This window comes from Aulonocara sp. 'chitande type north' Nkhata Bay, linkage group LG18 (genome assembly GCF_057382095.1).
Source record: "Aulonocara sp. 'chitande type north' Nkhata Bay isolate Kocher_YH1m ecotype deep benthic linkage group LG18, A_spYH_male_GT1.1, whole genome shotgun sequence".
Taxonomy (NCBI): Eukaryota; Metazoa; Chordata; class Actinopteri; order Cichliformes; family Cichlidae; genus Aulonocara; species Aulonocara sp. 'chitande type north' Nkhata Bay.
In genome coordinates this window covers 13,688,676-13,713,919 of record NC_141361.1, presented here as the reverse complement: position 1 = coordinate 13,713,919, position 25,244 = coordinate 13,688,676, and the positions used below count along the sequence as shown (strand labels likewise).

General features: G+C 40.7%; 1 protein-coding gene across 1 annotated transcript in view; it reads right to left on the bottom strand.

Moving 5' to 3' along the window:
- Window positions 1–21,579, bottom strand: part of insra (insulin receptor a) — a 54,474-nt gene extending 32,895 nt beyond the window's left edge. The window contains exons 1-2 of the mRNA XM_086272267.1: window positions 20,297–21,579; window positions 9,731–10,279 (exon numbers count right to left, since the gene is read on the bottom strand). Coding sequence (XP_086128393.1) covers window positions 9,731–10,279; window positions 20,297–20,390 — 643 coding nt within the window. The 5' untranslated portion in view covers window positions 20,391–21,579. The remainder of the gene's footprint in view (window positions 1–9,730; window positions 10,280–20,296) is intronic.
- Window positions 21,580–25,244: the final 3,665 nt, after the last annotated feature.

The window sequence follows — 25,244 nt, the reverse complement described above, 5'->3', positions numbered from 1 at the left end:
ATGAGTCATTTAAGACACTTTGATGAAGCTTTTTTAAAAGATTTTCTCAGAGGTGACTCAATTTTCCCAAATAATAAAACTTGGTTAGAAAATCCTTCATTTCCCTACAAACAGCTTTACGAGCAGCGAAGTTTGTCTTTTTTTCTGCGAGCTAAACTCTCCACAGGTCAGCCTTCAGTATTTTGGTCTCATAAAAGTGTCTGCCGCTACCGAGGCGACACTCTAGGCCTCAACGTCCATTCATAACCTCGGAGAGGAAGCGGACCACAAAGACAGGAAACAATTGGGAAGAACACTCCGTGAACTTCTACAACCACCATTGTTTAGAATGGAAAGGGATTATGGCGCCAGCGCTGACTGCTGCGTGATGGACCTGCGACAAGGTCGACACAGAGGACTGGCTTGAGGTCAATGGCGAGGTGGGGCCCCATTCCCTTACCCCCATGGTGGCTTTGCTTTTCCTTCCGATACGGCCTGCATGAATAACTGATGCGTTCATATCCACGATTACACCACAATGTTACTCCCGTGTTTCCTAGCAGCAAGACTAAACAATGGCCGCCCGCTCTGTCTGCACACACACACACTGGCAGAGGTTATGTCCCCGTGTGATTTATAGTCCGTCTGTTACACAGACACACTGACCCTGACAAATCTCCCAGTTCATCTCATGATTGGAGCGCAGATATACATGGCATGAGCCCAGGGTTATTTTGGGCGCTCCATTTCAAGCGAGGTCCGGCACACGATCGTCACCTGACCCGCTCGGGCTGTTTCGCAACAATTCCCCGATTGTCAGAGAATCAGCCTGCACACACGTTGAATTTGAGGCAGGCTGTGTCTCTGCAGAGAGCTGTACTCCACCTCATGGATGCTTATTAATTATGTAGCAGACACAGGTGAAAGTTGCTGTGGTGGCAGGGGAGGAGGAGGATGAGGATGGTACCCGCTGAGTGTCGCATCTCTGGCAGAGACTATGAACTCCTAAAACACTGTTTCTCCAGCGTCCTTCAAGCAGTATTTAGCAGTCTAATATAAAGATCTCTGATACCAAACACAGCAATTTAATGCTCGCCTAAGTAGTGTATGATGGAAAGCTATATCACATTTCTGTTGAGACTTTGCAATAAGTCTGACAACTTTTTATGTAATCAATTAATTAAACAGTACCCAGATACCCTGTAGAACACAGATGGGTGGAATATCCAATGACAATTTAATTTTTTGCCCTTTATGAGCCTCTGCAGGGAGCAGTGGTGACAGTGTTAGTTTCAAATCTCAAAGCTTTGAAACTGTCAACTGACTGGCAATCACACTTTCCGTTTGCGCCAAGCAGCCTGCACGAGTATATTCACACATTTTTGTAGCCAGTGCGGCTGCGTTTGTGCGGCGAAAGACACACTTAAAGCCCGCCCAGCTCTGTTTCTCTTTTATATCACTGATAAAACAGTGGATGCGCATACTGAAGTCTGCACGTGAGCAAGAGTTGAGACAGCTTTTTTTTCTCGGCTCTGTATGATGAGCTCAGCATTTTGTTTGTAAGAGCCAGCCAATCAGAAGGAAAAAGACTGAGGCACTAAAACAGCTTGTTTCAGACAAAAGACGCCGAGCCCAGTGTAAGAGAAATAAGGATTATTTTGAACTATGAATCCTGAAAAATGCTAAATGAGCATTATAGGTCTACTTTTTATGACTTTTTAGCCTCTCAATGACAGATAATGCCTCAATAAACCTTCATTTCAGTAAATGTGATTCTTCATATGTTCCTCAAATCAGAGCTAAACTGTTAGCTGGTAAGTGAAACACTGCGCACTAATCCAATTTGTTTGTTATTTCTTCAGGCACATTCGCCTTACAAATTAAAAGACTACTAGATAAGAAAGACTAGGGGACAGCGAAGAAGCAACGCTGCATTTAATTCCTCATCCCTCTCTCTCATGTATAAAAGGACAAATCTGACAGACACATTGGAGAAATGTCTGTCAGCAGCGTTAAACAGTGGAAAATATTAGGATCATCAGTGGAAGTCCCGGATTTCTTATTGAAGCACATCCAATATTTTCAGCTGCCAGCCCCTTTAAGGACTCAGGCTTAGCTGACTTAACAGCCAAACGAGCCGTGCCACATAACAGCCATTACCAAACCATAATCAAATGCCCATTATCTTCAGTTGAGCGTTGGCAAGAAACAGCACTTCATTAAAAAGAAAACAGACTCAAGTACAACATTCCCCCTCGTGCCAGCTCACAATTTCAGTTTTTAAAAGGAAAATAAAGGCCTGGTTTGTTTCGCCTCTCAGACAAAAAGCCAGAAGACTTCAGATATTAACAGAAATATGCACAGAGGAAGGAGCATTGTAACCATCGACTGTTAGTGGCGACCACGTCTTTCAAAGTGGGTGTCGATATTTTCTTTGGCATAAAGGCGCTGATTTGGTTTGCGCCACATTAGATGTCTCTTTAAAAAGACGTGCACGTATTCAGCTTGTGGAGACCATGTGGCCATAGAAGCACGTTCACACTGACCCTTGTGAGGTTCAGCTGATCTCAGTGTGCATGGATGGTTTAAGTACAGGACAAAGCAGTTGCATTTAATAAGAGATTTTACAGCTAAATTACAGCCTACACACGAACCATACGTAGTGCCATTCACATAACCTAACAATGACACCAAACGATAAGGTGAGAGGACAGTACACTTATTGCACCATTATTCAACTGGCTTCATTTATTTCAGGGTCACTTGTTGCAGATTTGAAGGAAACTGTTCTGTAAATTACTTTCCTGGTCACAGAAAGAAAAATATGTGCGTCTGTGGATCAATTAACAATGATCACATTTTTAAACTACATTCTATAAGCTTAATATTTGTCTATAATAGTGCATTAAGCCTGTCCCGTAGCCAAAACATGCCTTTTTAAATAAGGCCTGCAGGTTTGTTTCTGAATGACCTGACTGGTTGGCTTGCCTGTTGAAGTGTCTGCTCCTGATGGATTGTTTTGTAACAGCTTACTGTTTAAAGCCTTGTAACTCTGGTGCTGACAGAAACTGACAGCATCATCATCATCATCTCGGTCCTGTCACTGGCCTCCAGACTCTTTCTATTCCTTCTGTATTTGTCGAGTACGTTTCTTTTCCTCCTCCTGTTCTGTGTGTGTTCTAGGGAGTTTATGCCCAGTACATGTCTTGTGTCTTGTTTGTTCACTTGGGGTTAGGCAGCATTCCTTTCTGCAACAACATCTCTGTTCTGTTTGTTCACTTTGGCTTTAATGCACCGCGGAGTGCGCTGCTTTCGGTTTAATGTCATGTTTTCTCTTATATGAATAAATAAATCACTCTTCGCTGATAAACCTGTGGTTACCCTCGGTTACACTGCAACTCCCTTTATTCTTTTATATTAACCTACTTTACAGAAAAATGGGGAAAATACAAACATTGCACTTCATTTGACTTCATTTCACAGTACAGTTCTGTTGTACCGTGTCACGAATGATGCTGTAAGCAAGTCTAACGAGTGTCTAGCGGTGACGATACAGCTCCAGTGTCCTGGCACATTTCCCCAGGCTAATTTTAGGTGAATATTTGGTTACTGGTGTTGAATAGTGACGTGGCATGTCTTAACCTGTACAGAAGCGGAGCACCGATGGAGTTCGGCCTTAACCCTCCAAACAACATCCAGGCTACAAGAGAGTGTGATTTTAGTAAATGACCTAGTTAAAAAGAGCTAAAATAAAATACATATAATTGACTTTTATTTAACATTATTTACCTTTTATGTTTATGTGTTATTATTCAGGTTATTTGATATAATGACTTCAAAGCATAGTCTGTTTTGGGCCTAAGTAAATACAGTTACTAATTAATCCACAACTTAGCTGTCTAATTGGGGGGTGATTGTGTCATTTTCTGTAAAAATTAAAAAATAAAACAAAAACATTTTTGTATCTTGGAATGACTAAACTACAGAAACACTAGTGCACTGTACGTGGATGTGTATTTTCTGTCTGGCATTTAGTTTTAATGAAACTTCATAACAAACAGAATTGAAGCTGAAATTGGACATTTCAAAGAGCAAATTGCAAATATAAAGAAGGGAGCAGGGCGGTGTCTCATGTTTGCCACTATTACGGCTGTTTACATGGTGTTTTTTTGCGCGCCTGTAGCTAAATCTAATCAAATTTGGTAATGAGCATCTCCGGTAACCGTGCTTTGCCACTATGCTGAACGGAAGCTTCCAATTTGGGGTAAAAAGGAGGGGGAATCTGCAGCGGCTGCTCGCCGAGAGGCTCAAATTACCCCTGATATAGAAGCAGGGAAGAGAAATGGGTTGTTACTCCAAACATGGGAGCCGAGCCAAGCCTCGTGGTTGCGCAGCTTTGTTTCGTGCTGTTGTACAGACTGCAGAAAGAATGTGTGTGTGTGTGTGTGTGTGTGTGTGTGTGTGTGTGTGTAAGAGACCCACAGTCACCCCTGGCACTTAACCACTGTCTATCCAAAGCTTCCTTTAAAAATAACAGTATCACAGTATGATAAATTTTAGTTCTTCTTTTACAACAAAATAAAAAAGCAAAAAGCAGTAAAAGTGATTATTTATTATGCATTAGAAAGAGGTTACATTACATTTTTCTTTTATTATCAGGTGTATTCCTGTGTTTATATTTAACATGCATGCATGTTCCTTTGTGTAAATCATCATGGAAATAAATGCAGCAAGTTTTTGGAAAGCCTCTAACTTGAAGCACTCCTGTAGGTCTATAAAAAGCAGTGACAGAGTACATCAGAAGAGGACACCGAATGCAACACTGTGCCCTGTGGTTCTAGCTGGAGCTTAACAGGTCTTTTTCATGCTTTAGTGAAAGTAGGCAAAAAAAAAACCGCAGGTCACAGACCACAATACCGCAGGCCCATGATTGGAGATCAGTGCTTGCCAGCCAACATCTGGCCTTGATTCATTGTCTCGATTAGGAAATCATCAGTGAGACTTTTTATTTAAACACTTCCGGATTAAGATTCACCGCCACCGCAAACTGACAACAGGTCTTCTGAGCCGATTCTGCAGATACTTCAGATGGCTGTGAACCAAGTGGCCACAAGCAAAAAAGTCATTAGTGGAAAAACTATAAACACACTTCTCAGTGGCAAAGGCGCTGATGAGCGTAATAATGGGGCCGCGCTCAGCGCAACAGAAACTACCGCTGCTGCAAACAAACACTGGTTCAGTGGACTTGTTAAACTAATCTAGGCAGTCCCAGTTTTTCAGTGGGAGCCGAAACTCACACCAGTGCCAAACAATCAGCCACAACCTCAGTTTCATGACTGTTAATATTCACATTTCACTGCCATTGATCAGTGGCCATGAGTATTATTCACTGATACTTGGGAAATGGCTACAATTACAGCTAGGGCTGCTCGATTATGGCAAAAATGATAATCACGATTATTTTCACTGAAATTGAGATCTCGATTATTTGACGATATTTATTTAACAATAACAATGTATTGAATAATGACTTTAAAGATTGTCAAAAAATAATATAAAATAGTGTGCAAATACTGATAACAGTGCAAATGTTTGCAATATAAAAAATAAATGAAAAATGTAAACATCTATGTTTAGTGAACTTTGCAGTGTTGCTCTGTGGTGCAGCTACGACACTGTAGCAAAGTTTACACACTATGTCTACTTGATCCACGTCTGACTCCGCGAACCCATAATGTTTCCACACCACTGAAGTTTTTTTTTTACCTCTCTTTTCAACCAACGGCAGTCACTCTCCTCTCCAAATAACTTCTGCTTAGCTTTCCGAGCTTCCCTCGGGTCCTCTTAATCAGCGATCCCCAACCCCCGGGCCTCGGACCGGTACCGGTCCGTGAGTCGTTTGGTACCGGGCCGCGAGAGTTGAGGCTCCGGTGTGAAATGTATAGTTTTCAGGGTTTTTAAATCGGTTTTCAGTGTTATTTTGTTATCGTTTTTATCGTTTACTCTGTTTTCCTTGGTCTTTTCACGTGTGTTATGAATAAATTTTCTTTTTTTCAGTACCGGTACTAGTTTTATTTTGTTGTATTTATCCGCGACACTTTAAAGGCCGGTCCGTGAAAATATTGTCGGGCATAAACCGGTCCGTGGCGCAAAAAAGGTTGGGGACCGCTGCTCTTAATTGTTGTGACACGTGTTCGAAATGCAGAGAGGTGCGCTCGATTTGCCACACGGAGCAGCACGAGAGTAAAGCACGAGGGAGGGGCTAATAATCGGCTCAGGGATTTTTGGTTTGGTTTATGTTGAAAGCCCAGATCGTAATCGTGATTAAAATTCGATTAATTGAGCAGCCCTAATTACAGCACTCTAGCATGGTGGAGGATCCACTCTTAAGGCACCTCCTCAGTTCAGCGTCACTACTCCCTGTCCAGGATATCCATCCTCATCACCGAAGGAGGGACCGCTGGCATGTAGGTGTAAACAGACAGTATAGTAATGAGGTAGCTCTTCTGTGTTGTGCCATCAACTTAGCTAGAGGTTGTTTGGTTTTCCTGATACTCTTCATTCTCTCTGGTTGTTTATATACTACTACTGTATTTTGTGCTCTCTTCTCTTTCCCCTCTTTCCCAACCAGTCACAACAGATGGCTGCCCCTCCCCGAGCCCAGGTTTCTTCCTGTTAAGTGGGAGTTTTTCCTTCCCAGTGTCACCAAGTGCTTGCTTATGGAGATCAAGTGATTTGGGGGGTTTCTTTTTAATATCGTAGGGTCTTTACTTACAATATAAAGCCCCTTGAGTTCAGTTGTTGGTGTAGTGTGTTATTTGGGGGTTGAAAGGCACAGAGATGCTGTGTTTGGAGCTGTACCGATAATCTTGACACATATGGGATCTCCAGTGGCTTCACCTGAAACTTTACGGTTCATAAACCTGAGACTGAAGAAGACACTCAGATGAGTGATGAAACGTTTCTCCCACTGAAAGCGCTGCATGCAGACGAACAGAATCAACTTTCTGGGATTTCCTTACCTGGATTATTGAGCATGCATCAGGACATAATGTAGGCAGCGTTGTGTAATGATATGGGCCGACACCCATGTGTAAAACTCTTCTCAGCACTTGAACTTGAACTCTTTATGTGTAAATTGGTGGGCTCCTTGTTGTACAGTAAAAGGCACAATGTACGTTAGACATCATGAACATTCATGATGTCTAACGTCTTCTATACAACGTCCCCACAACATAAGAAATGACGACACTACAGTTTATTGAGAGTAAACATTCACAGACTAACTGGAAAGGTGTTGCATCACATTAGAGTACAGTTCAGGCAACATTGACACAGAGCTTGGCCTACTTAACTTACCCTAGCACATGACAGAGGTCTGACATTTCAACATCAAGAAGGAGCGACATGCCCATTTTTGTTTTGTTATGTCTCTGTATTTTATATTTATGAGATTTACTCTGACACAAAGACATGTTTTGTTTCTAACAAATACCCTCATCAGCTCTTATTTAAGTTGAACTGAACTCTGTAAAAGCTGGATGGGTAAGACGTGTGGCAAAAGCCAATGGAAATATTGATGTACCAATGAAAAGAAGCTGAGAAGGGCTCTGCAAAGCTGCCACTAATCGCTGGCAAAAATCATAACAAACTAAAAGGCAAATCTAATTTTTAATGTTAGACACAGTTTCTTATACAATCATGGAAAAAACAAACAAAAAAAAACCACATGATTTTTTGACTGCTGCAAACACTAAATGGTGACATAAAGGGGAGAAAAACTGAGCCAAGTTGATCTCCAGATAAAAATGGTGGCTCGTAAATAGATCTCAACTTGAGATAGAGAAATCTGGACATTATTTAACAATAATCATTATAAAAAGATCTGAACATTTCGATAACTCCCTTGATTAAAATTGTTGAAGGAAACAAATGCATTGAAACACAATAGCCCTCACTTGGTTTTATGTTTCGATGGAATTTCATTTTATTATGACTTTAAATCCACAATTACACTGAAAAATCAAGCTATGAAGGAGATTTTGCTGCATTACATTTTGTACTGAAGCCCTTGTTTTGTGTTGTGCTATGTTGTAAATCCAGGGCACAATTTTCCTTTACATCGGTGACCTTTCAGCTGTCACTCCCCATTAGGCTCAGCTCGAGCCAAAAAGAGAGCCTTTGGTCAACAACAGAAGCAAAAGCAATTCACCTGTGTGGAAATAACAAATATCTTTCAACAAAATGAGCACAGCTTGGGCTCTGGCAGCCCACAAGTCAAGCTCAACCAGCAATCAGTGCCACAACACATCAGCCGATGCTTCAGCTGAGTTCCTTCTGCACATCCTATTGGCAAAGATCATATGCAATGCCAGTTAAGATGCTTCAGCCTGCATACAAAAACCTACTTTAACTGCACCACCTGTGCTTTAAGCCATTTTACAATCAGTCTGCTGTTATTAATGCCTGCTATGTCACAAGGAGCTCCTGTGGTGCCCTCCATGCCCTTTCATGGTATCCACACGGCCATGCTATCCATACAGGTAGCCATGTTCTTTTGTTCATATTAATATCAATAAGGGTATAAGCACACAATAGAAACGGGTCAATGTCAAACTGCATCATTCAAGAATGATCACACAGCCGAATACACACGACCTCAAACATTGTTAGTGAAAACTGGACATTATCCTCCTCGTGAAGGCCAGATTTATTGCAGGACTATTTTTTTGAGACCTTTCAAGTTTTATCTTTGTATATCTAAACTGTCAAGTGTAGATTTAGAAGTGAATTTGAATTTCCAATGAATTTGTATTTAAAAAACATTTGTTATAAAAGAAGGCTTGTGACTATCTGAGTCACTGAAAAGTTCAGGATGAATGGGTAGGTGGAATGGTGTTTCACTGGATGGATGGATGGATGGATTGAACTTTCAAGTTAAATGCCTTTTAACTATTACTGACTAAGGAGATTCTGCCATCTTAGTACTTTTAAACCTCAGCGCTGCATTTAATACCGAGATACATCTTCTCAAATGCCCTTTTTTCTATTTCATATGCTCCCCCTTGCTCATTTAAAAAAAAATTTTTTATTATTATTTATTACTTATTATTTATTTTTGCGTTTCACTTATATGCAGATGACTTGAAGATTTACGTGCCACTCAAACATCAATTCTTCTGAAGGCCCTGCTGCGCTGTTTCGGGAGATATTTGGACATGGATGGCTTTAAATGTTCTTAACTTAAATGAACAGAAAGCAGAGGTCAGTGTTCGGTGCTCCTGACTTTGACCTCAGCCCTTTAAAAATGTTTTTTAAAAAATCCTTTGCAAGGAATCTAGAAGTGTGTAACAACAATCCAAGTTTTGAGAAACCTTTGCAGTTTTTTCACCAAAACTGTGAATCAAACTGGCCAACATTGGTACTTCTCTGACATTAGACACCTGAAAACCATTTTTAATGTTTGGCTTCTAAATGCTTGAGTTCAGAGTTCCTTTTATTTGTGTTGTTTTTACTCGGATTTTCTCACTTTGTTTCCTTTCTTAAAGGCTATCATTTTGTCCTTTGTTTTATGTTATTTGATTTTATTTATTTTTTGTTTTTAATACAGCACTTTAGTCAACAGCTGCTGCTTTTTAAATGTGGTATATAAACAAACTTGACATGACATGGATGAATGGATGTGTTAATAGGTGATTGCATCACAGATAGCACACGTTTTAGTAGATAATCTTAATAAAAAGCTGCTTACTTCTCTGACAGTAGTTGTGGGTCCAGCAGCGTTCACTGAAGTGCCCATTGAGGGTGGTCGTCTGGCAGGTGGTCTTTCCGACTGCCGCCCCTGGACACACATCGCCGCACTCTCTGTCATTCTTGTTGGCCACGATGTAGTTGTCCTCCACCGAGTCCAGGATCTTGGACCAGTCCAGGGTGGAGAGATAGCAGAGATCAGGGTTCTTCTCAATTCTCACAGCTCCTCTGGTGATGTTCATCAAACTGTGAAGGCCGATCTCGCGCAACTGGAGCATCTCAAACACAACCAGGGCATAGTTGAAGAAGAGGTTGTTGCCTCTGATGACCGTCAGGTTGGGGAAGAGTTCGCTAAGGCTCTCTAGCCCGTAAACTCTGAAGAGCAACAGATAGTCGGTGATGACTGTCAGCTTGGGGAAACTTATGCCTCTGAAATCCTCAGGCCTGGTCCTGAACATGAGTAGGATCTTCAGGTGGCCTTCAATCACAGTACAATTCTCGAGCGTCCGCAGGTTGGTCACATTGTTGCGGATGTCCTTGCTTGGACAAACTGAAAAGAGAATCAGAAAGACAGAAACATATTCTTTAGAAACGAGTTCTAGTGTCACATACAGAATAATAAACAGTAAATTGGTGGAGAGGTTCAAATGTACAGTACGCCATTAAGAGTGACGAAACTGTGATGCGTTTCAGAAAAATGTTTTGGCTCTTGGGTGTGAAGACAAAAAAAATTTCTAAGGACAATTAATCTTATGTGTTGTCTGCTCTTCTCAGTGCCGAACGTGCATTACACAAGATGTCTGCTCTGTGCACAGGAAAAACAAGGTCGAAGAAGTAAGACGTGACAGATGGGGGGGAAAATAGATCTCTTGATAATTAGGAGATATTTCTTTCCTGAAGAAAATATGTGGCTATGTCCCTAACTTTGATAAAGACCAGACCATCTTCCTTGACATTTTGTTTAGCAACCACATATCTGTCTGTGAGCCTCTGTCAAATATGGAGCGCTGTCATCAACGTGAGGCTATGCTCATCCTTGGTTATGCCGAGTTGATTTGTGGAGTTGCTTCTGTAACTCAAGACCATAAAAAACATTAGCTAATGCATTAAAAATATTTGTCCTTGGTAATGGCCATGTATTGCACCAGTAGCAGATTTGTGGCTTTGTCAGTGCTCACCCAGACACATGATCCTGTTCGATGAGAAATTCCTTAACTATGCCACCCCGCAGACGGGTTACATGTTTTTCTGTCTACTGTATCGCTGTGACGCAACACGTGAGATTAATGTTAGCCAGAAACTATCATTCGTCTGTCAAGTGTTATTTTGACACCACTGCTTATGTTTAGTCCAAAACTCAACAATATTACAGCTAACCCTAAGAACCACAGCAGTTTCTGGGTATTTTTTTGAAATCCTCTCACATTTTTACTCACCCTGAACTAAGTTTCCTGACCTGCATATTTATGTAAACAGAACATGCCCAGCTTGAAATAGAAAGAATTAAAAAATAAGGCATGAATTAAAAGATTTTGGACTTTTGATGACTCTGCCAGGTGTAAGAGTCATGCAGACATAAAATTACTTTTATTACTTGCAGCAGAAATTAAGAAATATTAATAAATAAATTGATTTCGTCAGCTTTAGATGAATGTCCAGTGTGTTGCAAGAGCTACAAAAAAACAGGGAGTTGAGTATAAAGAAAACTAAAGGTAATTTCCTAAAATGCCTTTTTTCAAATGAGCCAAACTCTTAACCTCATGGAAGTGCTATATGGGTCACCCCAGCCTTAGTCATGCTGGAGGTGTGCGGCCTGCTGAGAGTGGACTGCATTTGTTTACCAAAGGACCAACCGCTGAGCCGGGGACATCAACCAGTCAACCGGTCAGCCGTGTGGAGACGAATGTAACCACTAGGTGTACTTGTCTTTATGGCCGCAGCTCATTTTACACCTTCTGTTGCATAACAGTACAAGACAAGCAGAGCACAAACACGGAGTCCAATCACCGGGAGACTGAACAACAAGCGTTTCACTTTGTAACCTTAACCAGGAAGCTAATTCTCCAGCACTTATCTGGAGTTGAGCCTACAACTCGGAGGCGTGTTTAAAACGGAGCGTAAAATGTTCAAATGAGGGTTTCAGCTGCTGCCCATTAAAAGCAGCTCAGTTTGTTAAAAAGCACATTTCTCTTCTTAAACTACACAAAGATCAGCAGCTCTCCTTGGAGGCACTGCTAACTTGTAAGCACATATGACGGGCCACAATCCTTTTACTTTCAGCACATCTACTTCAAATTTAAACTTTTCACATCAAACTGACTGACAAACTGCCAGCAGCCTACTGTAGATCCATTAGGAAACACATTTACAACTACAAGCTTCTCTCTGTATCATACAAGGCCCCACACACAGTCGAGCAACGCCATTAAAAAGAACAAACAACAGCCGAAGTTTACAATACGAAGGGTCAGTGGCTGTGTAGTCACAGCTAAGGCAGAAAGCAGAGGACTAAAATGAGAAGGGGAATAATCACAGGGCGGCGAGTGCAAGTTCCTATCAGTGTACACTTTCAGCCAGGCCAGTATTTTTAGCACCACATTCCCAATAGAGAATCTAATACACTCCAGTCCTACCGATAGTGGCTCACATTGGAAAGTGGAACATAGCAGCCCTGGTGTGTAAGTGAGGAATTTTGGAGCAGCGGCAGAGAAAGAAACTGTCCGAGCACTCTTCTCTACCTGCGAACAGCAAGTTCAAAAACAAAACTCTGGCAGACAAAAACTAAGGCGGCTTAAATTTAGCTCATGACAACATGTCATGACTGAAACAAGACAAACTGGGACCACTGATGAATTTACATGCTGTATTGTGAGAAACAGAGAAACTGGGAGATTTCACAAAGGTTTCCACTCTCCATACATCCCTTAGTCTGAACCAGACACTGAAAAGACTGCTTTGAGTCATCAATTAGAGTCGTTAGAGGGGCACATTTCTATTCACCACAGCCATCATGTCTCTCGCTGCCTACACCTTTGAGAGAGATTTACTTTATAATTAATCGAATAGGAGCACTATGATAGACACAAAAGAGCAGGCAGAAATGTATTAATAATAACTATAATAATCACAGTGTAAATGTTTTCCCTAAATGAAATTTATAATGAGCAACAAATCGCACGAAAAGACGAAATAGAATTGTTTTGAGCAACATATTCTTTTATTATGAAAAACTGGGTCTTTTAACACCATTCATCAGCAGGATAAATAGTTGGTTTTGGCCTCTTTGGGCATTTTATTAATTATCGCTCAAATAACTCAGCCTCCATTTACACGTCCACAATATACTACCGTGTCTGGATTATCTTATCTGGATGAGGGGAAAATGCAGATCATTAGCACTGAAACAACATTCTGATAAGCAGTTAGTTAAACAAATAATCAGCTTCTCAGAGCTGGAGGAGATTTGCTGCTTTCAATGTAAATTATTCACTGTAAGGTGAATATGTCTGAGTTCTGAACATTTGGTACATCAAACGATGAAGAAATATAAAGGACGATTGGAGATTGCGGCTATTTTTCCTTTTTTTGCGCCACGGACCGGTTTATGTCCGACCAATATTTTTACGGCCCGGCATTTAAGGTGTCGTGGATAAATACAATAAAATAAAATCAGTACTGGTACCAAAAAAAGAAGATTTATTCATAACACATAGGAAAAGACCCAGGGAAACTGAGTTAACGATTAAAACGATTAAAAAAGAAACTCTAAAAACTCTAAAAACCATACATTTCACACCCGAGCCTTAACTCTTGTGGCCTGGTACCAAACGACTCACGGACCGGTACGTCGTCCGTGGCCCGCTGGTCAACGGTACTCTCTCCAATCCCAAAATGCAAAGAAAAGCTGGCGCCTGGAAAGGACTTAACTTACAGTGTACACTTAACAGTTAGGTTGGTTCGAGGTCTGAACACCTCGTGATAAATGAACGACTCTTGAGTTCATCTGGAAAAAAACGAGACCAGCTCCTCTAAAGGGTCCTGGTGCAGTTGTTTTGGTCTGCACCCAAATGCAATTATATCTTCAGAAATGAAGCGCACCAAGCAGGAAAACAAACCAGAGTTCGGTTTAAACGACTAAACAGTGCAGACATGAAACGATGTCCTGTGAATTTCAGATGACCACAAGAGATGGTGTAAAATAGCCATGTATCCTTTACGTTGCACGTGCAGAGGTCGAGACACAATACCAACAAAGTCACACTTGTGACCTAGGCGACGCAAGCAACCTGACAAATGGACGTGGTGCCCAGCTGAAGTTTGGAAAGAAGATGAAAGTGAGATGCTTGCTGGGTGCCTGGCCCCTTCATTAAGAATGACATACAAACACCCTTACACCCGGACTGTACTTTCCACATCCAGAAGTCTGCTCGGGTCCGCATGAGGTCAATTTTATCATGGTGAGCACAAGGACCCGTGCCGATGTCCATGTGCTTGCATGTTATTTGTGACCATGTGGACAGAAAACTTACATAACAATGCACAAATTACACATCTCCAGCTTCCTGTCTGTGTCTGCAACCATATATATACACATGGCCCTAAGTGAGCGTGCTGCCTAGGAGGAACACGTAGGTAGGAATGTCTATAACGATACCGGCAGAATTAAGCAATTCTCGATACCCAATTCAATACGTCCATTTCAGAATAACAAAAGAAACGTAATACTTTGGATGCTTTTGAAACTAACTCAACTTGAATTATTTCTTGAAGTATTTTAAAATCAAATGGTACCATATGTATTGGTTCTGGTGACATCCCTACATTTAGGAGGCAGCACATATGACTCACAACTCCAGTGACTAGCTGTGAATTAACTGGACTCTATTACTAAATAAACCAGTGCAATCCGACGTCACAGACTTTGTACTAATGTCCAACACAACTTGTGCACCACCAGGTAGAAGTTGCAGCCCAACAATTATTTTTAAAGCTGATAATTAAGCAGATTATTATTTGTCATTGTTTAATAATTTTATACATAAAACTTTTTTTTTTTAAAGCCAACTGGTCTGGAACTCAACCTTATGTCAATATCACCCAGTTTTCCAGACATGGATTCATGCAGCGTTCCTTTTACCCCTTTTACCTCAGAATCTGGATATTGGAGCTGGGAGTGACGTCATTCCCAAGTTGACTGCATTCCAGTAGTAGCAGATGGAAAAGCAGCCTTTGTTGTGCTCCCTAGCAAGGTAAAGCCATTCATCCATCATTAGCAATACAGCACAATGCCTGGTTTTATTGTGCTTAAAAACATCGCTGCAGCACATCCGCGTGCTTGTGTATAGCTTATATAGTGAGTGTTGGATCGCTGCCTGCTAGTGAGTTGCAAATACACAGCAGCGGTAATACAAATTACAAGTTTTACAGTTTTACTTGTGTTTAAGAAGTCAGGGTTGGTGGGGCTTTTCTGACTTTCAGAGTGCGCAATCCAACTTAAGGGTTGGACAATGTGAAAGAAATCTCACATCAGAACACAAGCAGATTAATTCTCCCTTAACCAGCTCATAGACTAATCGCTCTAAAAGCTCTACGGCACATTATTGCACTCAGATTCATTGGGTGATGTTTGAAGGTGGTCTGCTTCACGATGTAATCAGTCTGTAATAAAAGTCAATCAGGCAAAAAGGAAATCCATAGAAGTTGATCACATTTGAGAGAAAAACTAAATCTACCCACAAGCTCCAACAGTGTGACCCAATTCTATATAATAATGAAGCCATACAGCAAACGAGACCACACAATTAATTTCATGAGTAAGTGCAGACACAGTTATGATGTTACCGTCCTCATAATTAATCCACACAGTTAGCAGATTGTGAATGCCTCGTGTAAATCCCGCCTAGGTCACAAGTTGCACTTTAATTTGAATCAACATGCACTAATCTATAGCTCACTGAAGCTTTAATGCAGAACACAAATTGTGTGCATATGTGAACCAAAGGAGTCAATGCTGCACAGTCTGAGCGCCACAATCTGTCCACTTTGTGCTCAGTGGCACTACGTACAAAACCGCAATCCTTTCACTACAGCTGCAAGCATCAACAGGCACAGAAGGCTTCTGATGTAGAGAAGGAAGTGGATGGGGGGGTTCGGGCTGTTAGGCTGATGGTGTATATTATCACTGAGCCTCAATAAGCATGCAGGAGCGCAAGCACTCAGTGATTGCAACACTTCCCTTTTCTAAGTTTCACTGTTGTGTTGTTTTCTCAAACAGGGCTACAACTAACTGAACATTCACAAACTGGCACGTGATGTGATCCTCTTTAAGACGGGTTTTAAAACCTCAAAGTGAAAATGAAAAATTGTAAATTAATTGTAAAAATAAGGTTTCATTTATCTAACATCGTGCTCAAAACTATTCTAAGAATTACTTCAACTAAATGTTGTATTTATAAAAAAAAACCAAAACAAAACATCCAACTATCTGCTATGGAGAGCTCCTGAGCACCAATTACAGCTCAGAAATTTATCATTTTTGAATTGTGCAAGATCAGATATTACAACAGCCAGAAAGTGACATTACTACGACTCTGAAGAGATGCAACTTTCTTCAGAAATTGGTCAAGAGTCAAAGTCATCCTCCGCAGTGTAGAATCTCTTACAAGAGTCCAGAAAGCGGGCGTGGGTTGAGAGTTTAATCATCAAATATGTCAGCAACTGGGAACCACAGCACATTAACAATACAGTGCAAAAAACAAGGAAAACGTTAAAACCAAAGAAATCAGGCCTCAGTCTTTAAATAGAGTGAAACTGAGTAAAACAGAGAGCCCGACCACACCACAAAGTTCCCCTTGGGATTGTGTGATTTGTATACTGTGGCTGTGGACCAAAGATCATTTAGTACCCACTCAGCGGCACTCACACATTATTCTCTCGGCTGGTACCCCCTTTTTATGTAAAAATATAAATCACAACCCTATTATTTGTCCTTCATTTTAAATTTGGGGCGCCTGTTACTTTGCAAAACTGCTGACACAGTGCAGTAGCAGCCAAAACAGCTAATGTCACTACTGGCTTTAACCACCGGGATTCATAAGAGCCTTTTAAAAAAAAACCCCACAGAGTTCATACAAACAGCACGAGCACCGAGGTAATTATTACCTCTGAAGTGTGACAGCACGCTAACAAGCATATTTTCTTTAAACAAGGCCACAGTGTCAAGGGTAAAGATCAGAAACTACAAGGTTTCACCGTCAGCATGAGTGGATAAAACGAATGAGTGCAGGTGTGTCAGATTACCGTTTTCAAGCAGTGCATAAATTTCAAACCTGAACGTGCCAACAAGGATTAGAGAGCCATTGTTTCGGATGACAAATGCAAAAATCACACTATTGTATACATGTCAACTGCACTTGTGACTTTGGTACTTGAGGGCACAGTGGCAGCTTGTGTGTAGTGTTTTTGAAGAGGTGGCGGGGGGAAGGGACAGTTTCATTGCCCTACAATTGCTCTTTTTGTCGGGTGGCGTAAATCAAGGGCGCCAGGTTGCTGGATCGCTGCCTGATTTTTTGACCAAAGTGGTGCTTGACAACAGGGTGCCGGTGGCTTCATGGCGAGCCCCGGCTGTTTAACGCTCTTAAGGTGATATGTTATCATGGCACAACAATAACACGACTCGACCACCTGAGCCCTTGAAGCGCGACGTAAGGGGACATAAGATCGAAGCAGCTCATGCTTTTATATATTTTATATTTAATAATATATTTTTAAATTTAACCCAATCTATTAGACTGCTGTGATAAGACCCTGAATATTTATATATTGATTTATTTGTACTCCAAGTGTTGGAACAGACTGATGTATGGCCTTATTTTTTCGCACACTTTTTTTGTTCCCTTTGCTTTGGTTGATGTTGTCTTTACTAAAACCAAAGTAGCGTCCAAATAACAGCAAAAAAAACAACCCATTTTTATTTGGTACAAACTGCGCAGTTGGCTCAGTGTTTGACATTTCCTCCATGATGTTTTCATGTCACAGACGGGGGAGTCACAGAACAGTCATGTGACAGCACACACAGTATATTTTAAAGGTGACAGTACATAATTTGGGGAAGTACTAACAGAATTTAACAACAGAGCAGGATTACACATATTAGAGGTTCTGAAAGTCGGTTGTTTTTTTAAATTAGAATTAACTAGTCTGTTTTTCCCCCCTGACGTTAAAACACAACCCCAAACTAAGCACCTGTTTCTGTTGCCCTCGTTTGGAGAAAAAACTGTATTTGTTTTTTTTCCTACATTATTTGCTTTCTGAATCGTAAACTTCTGGCACTTGAAGTCATATTTCCAGTTTCTTGGATGTATGTATTGGCAATTACTCTTCTTGGTGACTTGCACTGTTACATCAGTAAAGAAGGTGACACTTATAAATGACTTAAGCTGATGTTTATCACATCAGTTCTGCAGTGCCAAATGTTCAAAGTGTGAATGTAAAAAAAAAAAAACTCTTTCTAATCGATCTGTGGTACTTTTTACAGGGTCCAGCTAAAAGCATAAAATACACAATATTTACCAAAAATGGTGACGGCTTCAACATTTTCAATTGATGTTTAGTGAATGAAATCAATTCACGGTGAATATGAAGTTTCCATTATTAAGTGAGTTTTTCCATCAAGCTGAGCTGGGCAGCGAAAAACAAGTAGCTCAAAAGATTTTCTGACTTCAACACTGGTCAGTGCAGCTTATGAAATCGAGCAGTGTGGGGCCCAGGTTCCACTCTTCCCGTCTGTGGTTCACCCTTAAGTCTGAGAGGAGCGAGAGGGGGGCTGCACAGCAATTACACAACTCGCTTCAGATTTATATCTTAAAATTCTCGCTCAGCCTGACTTGATGGCATCGCTCCAAACGCTCCTCATTTAAATCTGATGAAAGGCAAGAGACTCTGCGCTTTTTCTTTTTATCCGATTGCCTCTTACGTCAAACCAATGCCATATAGTGAAGCAGTAGGAGTGTCAAAGCTACCTGGGGCTGTGCACACACTGTATAAATGTCATAATGTACATACACGGGAGGGGCTTCTGTTTATCTGTTCATCTGAAAACGTGTTTGTGTGCTTGTGTAACAGAACTGTACCAAAAAGCAGAGCATTTTCTCTTAGATATTACAGTAACTAAACAGGATTAAAAGTGATGAGTACAACATCGTTTTTACTTTGCAACCGCGCACAAAATTGACCATCAAATGAACCTACAGGCAAACATTTTTGTAAACAAACAACTTGAGGAAAACTGGTTAGCTTACCAGTTTACGTCAGACTTTTGAAGATCATATAAAAAGGGCATTTACACCACATTTAAAGTCTGATTTTAACATTAAAGTCATTTTAAAAATGCACACTTCGGGAGTAATTTCACTGTATAAAACTCAAAAAGTATTGACAGATGTACCAAACACGAGCCAATATTCTTCCACCAAAGGCTGTGACAAGCATTATTTCAACAAGTTATTCTGGCTGGACAATAAGGAAACAACCCAAGAGTTATTTGCAGATTAAAAAAAAGGTTTTAAAATTTTTCTTCTGACCTATAAATCAAAGATAACCTGGAATGAATCATCTGCTCTGATAAAACTGAACTTCCTGGTATATGGGGCAATGACTGATCTCTGCCATATCACTGCTCTGCTGTGCAGACATCTTTAAAAATGTCCCACACCTTTTCTTAGTAATATTACCCTTATAATAAAGATTCCCACAGTGGAAAACTGTCAGTTTGCAGAGTCACTGCAAATGCCGTTCATTCATTCTTATCAACAGGGTGTAGAAGGGATTGTGAGGGGCTTTAAAGAGGGCTTATTGTCACATTCCTGCACAGAGCAGAGCAACAAGCCAAGCTTAAGCATCTACAATAACAACCAATTAATTCTACTAAATTCTCAGACTACTTACTTAATTTGTTTACAGTTAGTGCAGACTCACACAGCCGATAACTGCTAACCTTTGTCCCTTCAATGCAGGGGCTGTCTACAGCACTGCTGCTGCAGCCTGCGTGCTTTTTATCAACTCACCATCACTAACAAAACAAGAGAAAAAAAACAGTATGGCAATATTGCAGCAGGGTATCCGACTAATCAGCGGGATGTTTGCTTCATTTAAGAGTAAAACCGTAATAATAATAATAGTGATTTACTGTGTTTTTGGATGTTCATATAATAACTACAGCAGCTACTACGTGGGTGTAAATATCTGTAGATAAAGAAAACCTGATAAGTCACTTATGAAATCGATCAACCATTATCTTGGCACTATTAAAATATGTGTAAAGATTTTTTGATTGCTTTCGTTAACCCAATCACTGCAACTGAGGAGAATTTTCGCAGCACTTGGCTGTCATTTTTTAATCAAGCGTAATTTCAATCTGTGCGTTTTCCGCTCTTTTTCGCAAAAAAACTTCTGCTTTCTCTCAGGGTAGAAAACAGGCATCTGCACAGCACAAACAGCTACTTACTCTAAGTTTCACACAGTTTTTAAAAAGAGCTTAACATGAAATGTGAAAATTGGTGTTACTTACTCTCTGCACTCGCTTGGTGACAGCTCATCATAAAGCAGACTGCGGTCAAAACAAACCCCAAAAGCAAAGTCCGGAGCCACATATCTGACACCATGCAGCGCTTACTCCCGGTCGAAAATCAGAAAAATATAAAAAGAAAAACCTCCCGACGAGCAGGACAGCTCGGACTTGAGAGAGAGAGAGAGAGAAGTACCTTCAGGAAACTGGTTTTGTTTTGCGGCGTGGGCCAACAGGTAAACAAAAATAAATAAAAGACATCCCGGAAGATGGGCGGAGGAACGACTCCAACGTGTTCAGTCAAACACAAGCTAGCAGTGCTGCTGCTGCTAAAGTTAGCCACCTCACTGTGGGGCGGGGGGCGCAACCATCAACAAACGCCAACACAGGGCGTGGGTGCTCTTTTATGACTTTAAGTGCTTTTTGGTTGTTATTCTGGCCCAGCTGAGTGTGTCAGTGTCGGTGAAAAAAAAAGTGCAAAAACGGGCTCGCTAGCCGAGAAGAAGCTGGTTAGCGCTGGTGCTACAGTTGAGCTAGCTAGCCTGGCTCCTGCTCCACTCCAGCTCAGGCCACAAGCGAAGTTTGCGCCGCTTTTCAGCAGCCCACTCAGTTAATTTTAACTTCACCAAATGCGACGCGTGGCAACTCGGCTGCAATGCATTTCATCCTCAAAAAATAGAAATGATGCATGCACAAAAATCCTAATAAAAGCGAGCTTTAGTGTGATTAAGAGGGATTTTTTTAAAAATAGGGGAGTCGTTTGCTGCTGACTCGATGGTTGTGGCATGCGTGGCGTAACGTTAGCGTGAAAAAAAGAGGGAGCGAGATAGAGACAGAAAAAAGAAGAAAAAATCCCGTCAAGTCCCACAGCGAGCAAAAAACAGCCCAGTTTTCATGTTTGTGTTGTGAATTTTGTCGGCTTGGCTGGAAAACTTCCTCCACAGTCCGTGTAGATATTTCAGCAACACCTCCGCTCTCTGAAAGGCTGACAGCGCAGACTTCGTCGCAGCTCAGAAGCAGAAGCACCACTCTCCTTTTTTTGTTTTTGTTTGGGAATTTAAAAAAAGAAAAGAAATTCACATACACGCTCCAATTTGTGCTCAGTGCACTGCACGGCGGCCCGCTACGGTCAAAAGTGTGTATCTAAACGAGAGGAAAGTAGGTTTATCGGAGTTTATAGTTGTTTTTTTCCTTTTCTTCTTCTTCTTCCACACACAGAGGTAGGTCTCCCTGGTCCTGTAGGATCCCCTTCTTCCCAGCCCCTCCGCCAGTAAACAAACCCTGCCAGTGAGCCAGATGGGCTTGAGGGGAAATACGGACTGGAGCTTATTGGATTACACAACAAACTGATCCTACTGTCAGCCGGTAACGCGTTAGAAAGTAACACAGTTACTCCTGCGATTAATTTGCAACAAGGAGAAGTTTACCTCGAAAACTGCTTTAGATTTACTGCCGTGTCACTCGATTTGAAACGTACTTAGAACTTTAAATGTACGACTGCAGACGAAATAATCGGTCAAATGATCGATATAAAATTCATCAAAAACTCCCAATTAATCTTTAAATTATTATTTTTTGCATGTTTGTGGTTGTTGTGAATTTGAAAACAATAATCATTTACACTTTATGAAATTTAAAGACCTAAATATTAATGATTAGCTAAAAAATAATCATTCAAGTTGCTCCCTAAATAAATTACTTTACCATTTAGTGATATTTAAGTTATTCCTTAAATATCACTATTACTAACTCCTAATACTATTACTACTAATAATAATAACAGTAATAATACATATCTAAACAAGCATCTCTTAAAATATTTTTCTTTTCAGGTTCAATTTAACTTTATTTGAGTAGACAGGGTACTTTGTAATTCTAAAAAGAAATTATTATTATTATTATCACTAGAGCCTTGTGAAAATTAATTAAAGGAAAAACAACAGTTTTGCCAGTAAGCATAATCACTTTGCACTTTTATGTGCATCTCACAATTAAAAATATTTAAATAAGCAATATTTACTAGTTAACTATATTTATACATATTATTTATTTATTTATATTTATATATATATATATATATATATATTCTGACTCGAAGGAATACACATTTTATGGGTTTATTACACACACATAAAAAAAGAAAGACAATAAACCAAAGAGCATTTTGTTTTCCATAACAGACATCACACAGGAAACACCCAAATAAGGAACAGAGAGCTCCAAAAAAGGCCAGATAACCTCCGGAAGTAAACATTATTCAGTTCACGAGGTTACTGATCACATACAGTGAAACAAAGTACTGTAATCTCCTGATTTGAAACCAGACTATATTAGGTGCACGCTGTGTGTACAGACCCACATTCTTTGTAAATTAATGAACCGAACAAGCAATATTGTTGTGTAGTAGCAGACAAAGTGTTCCTTTAAAATGACACTGATGTGATTATGGGTTAGTGGTGAAATAAGATGGATATTTACTAAAGTTGTAAACACCGTGCTGCCAGTAAAAACCCAAAGAAGTCAGTCAAACATGAGGCGAATTATCAGGTAGATAAATGAGTAGTAATGTGATTATCATAAAACAAAGCAATGCCCATGACTTTTATCAAATGCATCATTTAGAATTTTTGTTTATTGTTTTTTAATTACCGTTTTTATCCGGTTATTAAAAACATTGTTAAACAGAGGATATCTGGACTTCCTTTCCCCCTCATGAAGTTTAACTTGTTTAACTTGTTTTGCGCAATTTTACTGTTATAGTTATTAATTCAAACTGTAAACCACAGTTTACAAAAAGATCAGCTGACATGGGCGTATTCAGAATGAGCTGCAGAACCTTTTAAAATTATAATAAGCATTCCAACATCTTAAGGTGGGTGCATTTTCACAGCTGAGCCTGTGATTTGGGATGGTGGACTTTGTCTGTAATCACAGATCCCCGGTTTGAGCCCGGAAGGACACACAACACTCAAACCCAGATACAGTGGGGCAAATAAGTATTTAGTCAGCCACCGATTGTGCAAGTTCCCCCACCTAAAATGATGACAGAGGTCAGTAATTTGCACCAGAGGTACACTTCAACTGTGAGACACAGAATGTGAAAAAAAAAAAAATCCATGAATCCACATGGTAGGATTTGTAAAGAATTTATTCGTAAATTAGGGTGGAAAATAAGTATTTGGTCAATAACAAAAATACAACTCAATACTTTGTAACATAACCTTTGTTGGCAATAACAGAGGTCAAACGTTTACTATAGGTCTTTACCAGGTTTGCACACACAGTAGCTGGTATTTTGGCCCATTCCTCCATGCAGATCTTCTCGAGAGCAGTGATGTTTTGGGGCTGTCGCCGAGCAACACGGACTTTCAACTCCCGCCACAGATTTTCTATGGGGTTGAGGTCTGGAGACTGGCTAGGCCACTCCAGGACTTTCAAATGCTTCTTACGGAGCCACTCCTTTGTTGCCCGGGCGGTGTGTTTTGGATCATTCTCATGTTGGAAGACCCAGCCTCGTTTCATCTTCAAAGTTCTCACTGATGGAAGGAGGTTTTGGCTCAAAATCTCACGATACATGGCCCCATTCATTCTGTCCTTAACACGGATCAGTCGTCCTGTCCCCTTGGCAGAAAAACAGCCCCATAGCATGATGTTTCCGCCCCCATGCTTCACAGTAGGTATGGTGTTCTTGGGATGCAACTCAGTATTCTTCTTCCTCCAAACACGACGAGTTGAGTTTATACCAAAAAGTTCTACTTTGGTTTCATCTGACCACATGACATTCTCCCAATCCTCTGCTGTATCATCCATGTGCTCTCTGGCAAACTTCAGACGGGCCTGGACGTGCACTGGCTTCAGCAGCGGAACACGTCTGGCACCGCGGGATTTGATTCCCTGCCGTTGTAGTGTGTTACTGATGGTGACCTTTGTTACTTTGGTCCCAGCTCTCTGCAGGTCATTCACCAGGTCCCCCCGTGTGGTTCTGAGATCTTTGCTCACCGTTCTCATGATCATTTTGACCCCACGGGATGAGATCTTGCGTGGAGCCCCAGATCGAGGGAGATTATCAGTGGTCTTGTATGTCTTCCATTTTCTGATGATTGCTCCCACAGTTGATTTTTTCACACCAAGCTGCTTGCCTATTGTAGATTCACTCTTCCCAGTCTGGTGCAGGTCTACAATACTTTTCCTGGTGTCCTTCGAAAGCTCTTTGGTCTTGGCCATGGCGGAGTTTGGAGTCTGACTGTTTGAGGCTGTGGACAGGTGTCTTTTATACAGATGATGAGTTCAAACAGGTGCCATTCATACAGGTAACGAGTGGGGGACAGAAAAGCTTCTTACAGAAGACGTTACAGGTCTGTGAGAGCCAGAGATTTTCCTTGTTTGAGGTGACCAAATACTTATTTTCCACCCTAATTTACGAATAAATTCTTTACAAATCCTACCATTTGAATTCATGGATTTTTTTTCCACATTCTGTCTCTCACAGTTGAAGTGTACCTCTGGTGCAAATTACTGACCTCTGTCATCATTTTAAGTGGGGGAACTTGCACAATCGGTGGCTGACTAAATACTTTTTTGCCCCACTGTAAATGGGAGGGTTGTGTGAGGAAGAGCATCCGGCATTAAAAAAAATAAATAAATAAAATTTGCGCCTAATCATGAAGATCTATCGTCTGTGGCAGGTCACTGGGAAATAAGGAAGCAGCAGAAAGTACCTGTCATGTAATCACAGTGTGTTACGATTAATATGAATTGAGGGGCACACAGTGGCTCCTCAATTAAAATATTTTCAGATAAAAAGTCGAGATTTTCACGTTCACATAATCTATACACGGGAGAGAAACTAATTTGGAGGATTTGTGCATTAATTAATTTAGTTGTTTCCTTCCCTCCAGTTTAATCCAGGATCACATGCTGTTAAGGAAAGAGCCAATCACAAAAAACCTTC